We start from the raw sequence: 10,366 nt of genomic DNA on the forward strand, positions 1-10,366 counted from the left end.
ATATAATTTAAAGCATTTATTTCTAGGAATAGATCAAACCAAACAAAATTTCTTTTGGTAAGTATTCTAAATCAACAATCTCCAAACAAGTAAAATGACCCCGAACAATGCCCGGCTAGGTTAATTTTAATAGTGATCCTAAAATCTTGGTACTTTTATTGCTAAAATCTAGTAAACAATTTCTAAAAAGATATCAAATGTTTATTGCATAAAAATGTTATAAATATTTCCCAATATTTCATTGGGAAATGAAGCAAAGGAAAATTTTGCCATGTTTTGCGATAAAATAGATTCCTTTTAATTGGGACACATTGAGACTAGAAGATGTGACTGTACTAATTAATCAAAGTTTCACAGAAATAATTAAAAAGATATTGAAAAGATAAACTAATGTTTAACTGAATACTGAATTATCTATTTAAATGAAATATGGAACAAATTAGAATACTACCAAAATTACTACAGTATGATAAAACTGTAATTAGTTCTTAGTTCCTACTGTTATTCATTCAGTACATTGTAAACAATATTAGCACAGACATCTATCTCAGGTAATAACCTGCGTTCAAACAATCCTTTTCAAGTCTTCATTTTCTTTATAACGTTCAAAATGATAGTCAATACCTTTAAATTCCTAATAGTTTTTAACTTGTTGAAGTGTTTGAACTTGTTTAATTTTCACTCCCAGTCATTTCTGGTATCTACAAGAATGTTTGAAACTACAGTGAGCAATATATTGTTTATATATTGCTGCTTTCTGCACCTCCCATTATAAAATTTATAATTACCTGATTATTTGCTATAAATATGGCAAATTTAGATGGTAGATTTTCATTATAGATATTTTGGCAAAGGACTTATAAAAGACAGAAATGGAAATGAGCACAATGCTAGATTTAACAGTCTCAAAATACCTCTATATATATTGATCCAATTATTCCTTCCATCAATTGAAAGCCCTTGCTGTACCATTGCTACATTGCAACTTGTTCTGCATTTAGAAAGGCTCTTTATTGGATAGAAAGACCTTTTAAGATTCTCAAAAAGATCTTGAGTCTTTCTGTGCATAAGGAAGACTCGTGTTTTAAAATTACTGAAAATAGGCTTTGTCACAAGATGCTAAATAGTTCATTAGAATACATTGAATTTATTTGTGACTTAATCAGATTACTGTTTACCTTTAAAAAGTATTTTTTCCTTTCACAGTCTTCAGCAAGTGGAGATGGTGCCAGTCTCTTACGTGGTACAAAGGTTCATGTATGTGAGCATTGCTGTGCCTCCTTTCGTAGTTCTTACCATCTTCGTCGCCATATCCTTATTCATACTGGTAAGAAATAAAAAGCATTACTGTAATGAATAATAAATTTTCCCATTTGTTCAATGTTTTTTTTTCTTGAGTTCTTCAGAGTTAAAACATTATGCATATTATCCTGTATTATTCCATCAAATTTGAGCTGCTTAATCATTTCAAGCAGGTTGACCCTTTTAGCAAGTGTTTTATACCTATTCTTGCAGGTGAACGGCCTTTTCAATGTAGCCAGTGCAATATGTGTTTCATTCAGAAGTATCTTCTTCAGAGGCATGAGAAGATCCACAGTGGTATGTATAAGATTACATTGGCATACATCTTAACTCATTTTATTGTTTATTATTTTCTTGACATTTGTTTGGAAAATATACTCGCTGTCCTAGTGTAAATTGAATATGCACTTGCTAATTATCTTCTTTGAAATAAAGCTAATGTATATGTTCCTTGAAGGAGAGAAGCCGTTCTGTTGTGATCAGTGTAATATGAGATTCATCCAGAAATATCACATGGAAAGACATAAAAGAACACACAGTGGAGAAAAGCCTTATCAGTGCCACACTTGCCAACAGGTATAGTTGTCAACTGTAGAAAAAGTTCCCGTGTATGAAAGGTATAAAATGTAAAATTTAAATTACACAGCAGATTAAAATGAAAACAGGTTAGGATGGAGTGGTAGTGGGTTTGGCAGTATATTTTAGTATACTATAGTATAGTTTAACAGTATATTAGCAAGATACTAATTTTGAGAAGACAGGTGATTGTTGAGAGTCACAGTATATGCTTTGTGTATTTGATTTCTTTCCCAATGTTATTTATTGTAAATGCATTATAAACATAAAAAAAACTTCAGTCAAAATTTAAAACTCAGTTGCCATGCAAAACCTTTTTTCATTCCATTTTACTTTTATGGAATTATTGGCAATCCATCACTGAAATTTCTTGACACTGTCATATTTCTACATTTTTTTACCACTGTCTGGAAAGCTGTACTGATGATCCGAGCAGTCCATCAACTTGAGAGAAGTTGCTTTAAATGGCACACACATTGACAGAATCCTCAGAACTAAGCCTGAGAGACTTTCTTAACTGTTTTAGTCAATTGCATTTGACTGGTATTACTCTGGAGTTTGCTGTACATAATGCTTTCCATTCTGCTTTAGTGACTCATCAGAATAAACTAAAAGAATTGTTTACTAATTTTCCATGTGATAGGCAGATTCGGTTCATGTCTAACACTTGGTTCCTTAGTTTGAAGCTTAGAAGTAGAAATAAAGTACTGAGTGAACACATATGAAAAGTAAAAGATAAATTAATATTATCCTATTGACAAAATAATTAATCTGTTAGTGTAATATTGAAAATAGTTTCAGAATTAAGAAACTATTTTCTCTAAACGGAATATCCTCCTTTATCTTAGATTTTGATTTTTCTCCCTTCTGCTCCTGTGTTTTTTAGTTTCATAGAATTTTTATTAAACCATTTTAGTTTTTCAAGAGTGATTAATAATTAAGCCTTGGCCATTAACATGTAATGATATGCTTAAAGAGAACAAGTGATTACATGCACTGAAACTCCTGAGTTTGTTTTTGTTTTTAATAATAATATAATTGTATTGTTTTCTATTATCAGTATTTTTCCAGAACAGATAGATTATTAAAGCACAGACGTACATGTGGAGAAGTCCTTGGAAAAAATGAAAATGGAATGGAACCTGGATCAACCTGTCATATTGGAAATGGATGTTTTACCTCATCTCAGGGAATGACAGGAACACATAAAAAAACAAAATCTAAAGCTACATCTCAGGAGGCCAAGGACAAATCAGTCCGTAAAAAGAATAAAGTTAACATATCTGAACTGCAAAGTAGCCTAACCGAGTGCAAAGACAAGTTGTCTGTGTATAATATGCATGAATATGCTGTTGAAATGCCATTGGGGTCTTCCAATATAAAGTTGGGAAATGCAAGTGAAGAGGATTTACAAACAAGAGCACCTAAATTGGTAATTAAAAAAGTAAATCGGAAGAACACTCAAAGAACAGGTGTGAACGATGCAGCACATCTTGTTATACCTACCACGGAGCTGATGAGACAAAAGTTAATGACTAATAAACAAGGAGCTGTAGAATTGAACAGCAGCACCAGCATGGATAATATTGTCTTGTTGCAGAACGCAGGCAATAAAACAGAACAGGCTAATAACTGCAACTATGACGATGCTATGCAGTTTTTTAAGAAAAAAAGGTACTTGCAAGCTGCCTCCAATAACAATGACTATGCAGTGAGTATAGGACAAATGGCATCTCAGCAGTCTGTAATCCAGGCAGCAGTTGCCAGTGTGATGGATAATGAAAACTCACTTACTTTGCTGGATTCTTCTCCAATGAATGTGGATGTGAAAGTCTGTCATGAGAAGTCGGGAATTCCAGATGAAGTCCTTCAGAGCCTTTTAGACCAATATTCCCACAAACATGAGGGCCAGCATGATGTTGCTTTTGATATTGCTGACCAACATATACCAATCCATTCTTCGGGCGAAAATCCAGAGATGCATGAGGAGGCTGTTTGCCCAGAGTCTCATCCATCACGTAGTGACAAAACAGGAATGCTCCAAGAATATTCTAAATACCTCCAGCAAGCTTTAGAAAGAACAAGTCAAGGCGATGGGTTTTCGCTAACCCCAGGAATGCAGTTTTGTTCTACTAGTCTTCCATCAAGTCTACCCAGCCATAATTTATTCCCTGATAAACAAGCTTACACCACCCCTGCACTTGAGTGTGGTTTCAGTCCATCAATTACCTCAGTGTTGCCAACCACCTCACCAAAGCCACATTTTGGTTTGTTGGTTGGAAGTTCCCAACCTGGTATTCACTTTCCCAGTACAGAAACTGCTCATCAAAGGCTGACACCATCTCAAGAGCTGGTTGGGCAGTTGGAACAACAAAAGAAGTTGGAGGGTAGTCTAAATCATCAGGTCTATCAGATTGAGAATTTTGCCCAGGCATTTGGTTCTCAGTTCAAGTCAGGCAGTAGAGTGCCGATGACCTTCAGCAGTGGCACCAGTGAAGAAGTCCACCAAATAAGGACTACAGTTTCTGAATTCTCAGGGTACTCTAATTTGTTGTCTAATGCTAATGAGCCAATCAGTACAGGAGCCAAGACTCCGACCAGCCAAAGTTATCAGTAAGGTCACAAGAATGACTAAGCTGGAGGGCCTTGAGTGCTTCATATCATATTTTAACCATGTGGTAAACACATTGTCACTCCAAATGTCTGGATCTGAGAAAAATTAATGAAGCTCTTCCAATGCAACATTTTACCGTTTTGTTGGAGCATTCAGTCTGTAATCATGTTAGAACAGTTTGTATTAGGAAAATAATTGACACTGGATAGGCAGAAATTTAACAAGTCTTGGTTTTTTTTGGCAATGATTTGGAAAATGTTTTAGCAGAATAGCATGACTTGGATGGAGTTAAAGTTTTTTTTGGGATTTATCTTGTAATTCAACTGTACTATTAATGGAAAAAAAGTGTAGCTGTTAAAACATCAGGGAAATATTCAACATGCAATATTGAAAAATGATGGCATCATTTCTCTTGAACTGTGGCTTTGCTTATAGAACAACTCAGGAAACATGATGAAGTAAAGGGAGATATTGAATGTACATCAGTGCATTCAAATATTTGATCCCTGACAACAGCTTTGAGGCCACAAGATATCATTGTCATTAACTCAAAAGGAATTAATACTTGACACATTTTATTTCAGTATAGTAATAAAATTCCAAAAATATTTAAAAATTAGATAGTGCAACACTTTATTTACCTCACTGTACATTTTAAAAGTCGTAAATAGGCAGGTATCAATATAAGTTTCAGTAGTAAAAGTAGCTTGAGCAAATTGTATGATGTGATCATTCCTGTTGGACGCTTTGCACTTTTTACAGGAAAAACATCTAGAATTTTTGTTTTAGAAAATTGTGCAGGACAGGGTGAAAGAATGAAACTACAGCTTTCTACAGTGAAATCTGCAAAGTATATTGAAAAGTTTGGTAAGCTAGATCATAATTTCCGTTATACATTTCATAGTGTTGCAAAAGCAGATTTACCCATCAGTTTGATAGGTAACCTGGGAATATAATGACCTTTAACAGTGTATGATAATTTGCTGCTTTGTTTAAAGTTGTAAACCCTTGGAAAAACAGGAAATAGAAACAGATATCATCTAGTTAAACCAACAAATGCCAGTTTGCCCATTTGTACACATTCAGAGTAATTTCGTTCTGATCTTAGATTCCATCCTAAATGCTTGAGGCCATAAATGATTGCATAAGCTATTAACTCAAATGTTTTTCAACAGCAGATGTCAGATAATACATTGATCAGAAATTACTTAAGTAACAGCAACTATAGCCTAATGCATTCACAATTTAAAGATCTTGACAAGGTGAAGATTATCAGCACAGCCTGCTCACCTTACTAACTGACATTTTACCATTAAGAATTTCTTTAAACAGATATAAACTAAAAATTAAATACATCTTACCACCATTTTTAATTTGGTATTTGAGAACACATCAAGAAGGAAGAGTTTTTCCCTATACTAAGTGTTAAAACTGTTAAAATTAAAGCAGTGTAGGACTTGAAATTTACACCAACAAATTAGGTTTAGATGAAGATGCCCATTTAGATGAAACAAAGTGATTTTATCTCAAACACTCTTATTGGTAGTCATTGCATTTATCTTAAATTTATGCATCATTTTCCTGAACACTTCTGTCCAGCTATTGTGAATTTGTAACTCTGCATTCTGATTTCTAATATCTAACTTAAATGATGTCCCTTGAAGCTTAGAAATTACACGTTACTCTAAAAAATAACAGCAGTACTTAGTGACAATTGTTAATTGTTTTTCACTTGAAAGCAGTAGTTCTTTGTTATAGGAAAGTGATGAGATCTGATTCTTAGAGCCACTGTGAAGTATGGCACAGAAATGGGTCTTTTGGCCCAACTAATCCACGCCGAAACCTTTTAAACTGCCTACTTACATTGACCTGCATTGTGTCCTTAGCTTTCCTTACCCTTACTATCCACATATTTATCCAAAGTTCATTTAAAAATGTTGAAATTGAGCTTGCATGTGTTGTCAGCATATTCCACACTCTTATGACCCTTAACCTTTTCACTTTTCACCATTAGCTTATAACCTCTAGATATAGTTCCACCCAACCTCAGTGGTAAAAGCCTACCTGCATTTTACCCTATCCCCTTATAATTTTGTATACCACTATCAAATCTCCTCTCAATCTTCTGTGTTCTTAAAGAATACAGCCCTAACCTATTCAGTCATTTCTACTAACTCAGGCCCTCCTGATCTGGCAACATCCTTGTTAATGTTCTCTGTACTCTTTCAAACTTATTTGCATCTTTCTTGTAGGTGGGTGATCAAAACTGCATACAGCACTCCAAATCAGGCCTCACCCACATCATAAACGACCTCAACATAATATCCCTTGTTCTTTACTCAATACATGGATTTATAAAGGCCATTGTACCAAAAGCTTTCTGTATGACCCCATCTATCTACACCACCACTTTGAACGAGTTTCCCAGTTTCTCTTTGTTCTACCTCACTCCTCAGTGCCCTATTGTTCACTATGTAAGACCTACCATGAATGGTCCAGCCAAAGTGCAACACCTCACCTTCCTCCATGCTTAATGGTCTTGATGGTCATCTGTATATTTATTCAGTTAATCATATTTTCATTCAAATCATTAATATAGTTGATGAACAAAAAAAGATCCAGAACTGATCCTTGCAGTATACCATTGGTCACAAGCCTCTAGTCACAGAAGTGTCCATCTACTTTCCCTCTCTGGCTTTGATGGACCATCAATAACTCTCGGAGACGTGAGGCGAGATATAGGCTTTTATTGGCTGGAAGAAAGAACAAGCAGCAAATGACCACCACACAACATCCCGGAGACTGAGGCTGGGGCTGTGTCTCCAATTGCCTTTATACCGAGGTCTGTGGGAGGAGCCACAGGAGCAGTCAGTGGGGGGGGGCGTGTCCGGACAGGTATATGTAGTTCAGTTCACCACAGGCTTCTCCTGCAAAGCCAATGTCTAATTGAACATCTTGAATGCTAAGCAACTACATTTTTTTGAACATCCCATATGGATCCTTGACAAAGGCCATTCTAAGGTCCTTGTAAACAGCATCCACTTGCTTGCTTTCATTGTAATTGTTGAAAAACCAGATAGTCAGACATGACAATGGTGCACTGAATCATGCTGACTATACTTAATTGGTCCATGTCCAGCCAAATACTCATATATCTGATCTCTTAAGAGTCCTTCCAATAATTTGTCCACAACTAATGACAGACCCACTGGCCTATAATTCCCAGGTTTATGTTTATAGCCTTTTTTAAATTGTGGAACCACATTGGCTATCTTTGATCCTCTGGTATCTCTCCTGTTGCTTTCATCCTTGAAAATATATTTTTTACAAACTTACTGACCTATAATCTTAAATAGTTGCTGCCGTCAGAATTTGCTGCAGCTGAGAGGCATATATAGAAAATAAACTACAACTGTTCTTGTGTTACACTGTGCATTAGTCTACCTGGGCAAAGATTACATACAAGTTAAAGTTTTATTCCTCTTCAGGTGACTTCAGAAAATGTTTCTGATTGGGATATTCATCCTTTCTGATACTTTGTTTATTTTGTTCTCTATATCCATTTAGATTCTGAGTAAGTGAAGTAACAAAGGCATAGTGTGGTTGAGGAATACCAGTTTGGGGGGGGGGGGGGGAAGATGTTATTCAATGTTTTAATACATTTTTAAAGAAAATTGCATTTTTATAATTCTAACAATAAGAATAAGGAGCAAAAGCTGCTAATACAATTATATTTAACTATATCATCTTGGTGATTTTGATATTTTTTCAGAGTAGTCAATTTTTAAGCTGTTTGTTTCCCTTATATTTTGAATATACACATAATTACATAAATAAATCTGCAGTAGTTCCAACAGTACTAAATGTCTATTACAATTTAACTGAATTTTTTTTTGGCTGTATGACATCCAGCCAAGCATCAAACATGTTTTATTGAGAAATGGTAACTTTCAGTAAGACATAACTATAGAAGAATCCAGAATTTGTTTTAGATGTTTTCCATATATTTCAGTTTATTCTTTATTTAAATAACTGCACGAATCTGTGATAGAAAAACTATTACAAAGCTTTGAGTTTCAACAATAATGAGAAATTTGGTTGTTTTTATATGAAAAATCAAAAGCAATTGTTTTATTTTCAACAAGAATTTTCATTTCCCAATTTCAAATTAAATTGTATGCTAGTGCAGAATTCCATCCTCTTGCAGTTCTGTAAGTGAAGTGGATAAGACTTAGGCACTGCAATCTTGATCTTACAAAGGTGTAATGAACAGATCCTAACAATGGGGGAGAAAAATGTAAATATTTTTCTAGTTTGAATGCACTGCATCAATTCTTGACACCTTGACAAAAAGTTCTCTATGGGGTTATTTCAACATTTAAACAACCCATTTAAAAACACAAACTTTTGGTTAGAAACTGTTGAGATTAAATTTGCAGTTTATTCTTCTACTACCATGATACAAATTGGGAAAACTGAAGAAATGAGACCTTCATTAACCTCCGTCCTACATATATCTTGAAAAGTAATTTCCAAGATAACCTAAATTAATTTCATAATTGTATTTCTGAAGTGATTACTTCAAATTTTATATCAAATTATGACTACAAATTAGTTTTTCTAATTTTGTCAATTGAAGTCAGAAGGACTGTTCTTTGTAGTGTGTTTTTTAAAGTGTTGGTAGTAATTTGGCTTTAATTGTTGTCTTCATTATTTCAAGTTTTGGTCTCCAGTTATTTCAGTATAGATTTTACAATCCTATGGAGAATGGCAGTCACTAGATACTTGTGATGAAATTTTAGTAATCAGAATATATTAGTCTTTTTTAATGTTTAGTCTGGTTTTGTCAGAACATTATAAACTATATCAGTTACCACTCTCATTTTCTGTAAAATGCTTGTTAATGATATCTGGGATTGTATCTTCTAAGAACTTGACTAATTTCAACACTTACGCCAATTTTTTGACATTTTTCTGACATTTAAATCTCATCAGAAGACTCTTTATTCTCCACCTCCATTTCGTTTTACTATTAATGCTTGATACCATAAAACAATTTGTACACATGAAGGAACTTTTAAGAGAGAGCATGTGGATTTTTGTGTCTTTAAGTCTATTGATCTGTAGTCAGCGAAATTTTAAATTGAATTTTGTATGATGTTCAACCAAAAGAGGTAAAAATTAGAGTGGATTTCAGAAATATTCAAATTATAATCACAATACAGTTTGTTGTTTTTGTGTTGTATTTTTCCCTTGAATTCAAAAGTGAGATTATGATGTATTTGATTATCAATATGGGGAGTAGATCTCCTATGACTTCAAAGCAATAATGAATGTGGCACAGTGAATTCCTTTTTCCAACCTCTGTTGAATAAGATGGAACACAGTTGATTGTTACTTGTCACAGTTCATTGTTCTGTCAGAGACTGGCAGTTTTTTAACTCACAGATTTTAAAAATAGTTCTTTTTAGAACTTACATTCTAATACTTTATCCATTTTCTAATACCGTGACAAAATTGTCAATTTTGTTTTACTTTAAAAATATAATACAGTATCATTTGCTGTGTGTAATCAAAATTGAATAGTGTTAGCTTGATTGCTCAAAATCTAGTTATGAAGAGATACTGTTCAACTCCAGTTTTAAAATACTTATAGGTATTATCAAAGTGGTAACTAGTAATAAGTATATTTGGAAGATCAAATTTTGCAGATACGTATGCAGCTAGAAATATATATTCATAGCTGGCCTAAAAATCACCTCTTTTAAGTTCACTATTAAATGTATTTTGAGCATAATGGTCTAGGTTTAGGTTAGGAGAGCCAGTGCTGTTGTATTTATATTTCACCTGCACACAAATTTTGTAAATAATGTG

At 33.9% G+C, this 10,366-nt stretch overlaps 1 protein-coding gene across 2 annotated transcripts in view; it reads left to right on the forward strand.

Moving 5' to 3' along the window:
- LOC132385327 (zinc finger protein 281-like) overlaps positions 1–8,081 on the forward strand; it is a 32,353-nt gene extending 24,272 nt beyond the window's left edge. For both annotated transcript variants that reach the window (XM_059957341.1, XM_059957343.1), the window contains 4 exons: positions 1,207–1,327; positions 1,516–1,599; positions 1,760–1,878; positions 2,939–8,081. In XM_059957341.1, coding sequence (XP_059813324.1) covers positions 1,207–1,327; positions 1,516–1,599; positions 1,760–1,878; positions 2,939–4,495 — 1,881 coding nt within the window. In that variant the 3' untranslated portion in view covers positions 4,496–8,081. The remainder of the gene's footprint in view (positions 1–1,206; positions 1,328–1,515; positions 1,600–1,759; positions 1,879–2,938) is intronic.
- The last annotated feature ends 2,285 nt before the right edge of the window (positions 8,082–10,366 follow it).

Source organism: Hypanus sabinus, chromosome Y (assembly GCF_030144855.1).
Source record: "Hypanus sabinus isolate sHypSab1 chromosome Y, sHypSab1.hap1, whole genome shotgun sequence".
Classification (NCBI taxonomy): domain Eukaryota; kingdom Metazoa; phylum Chordata; class Chondrichthyes; order Myliobatiformes; family Dasyatidae; genus Hypanus; species Hypanus sabinus.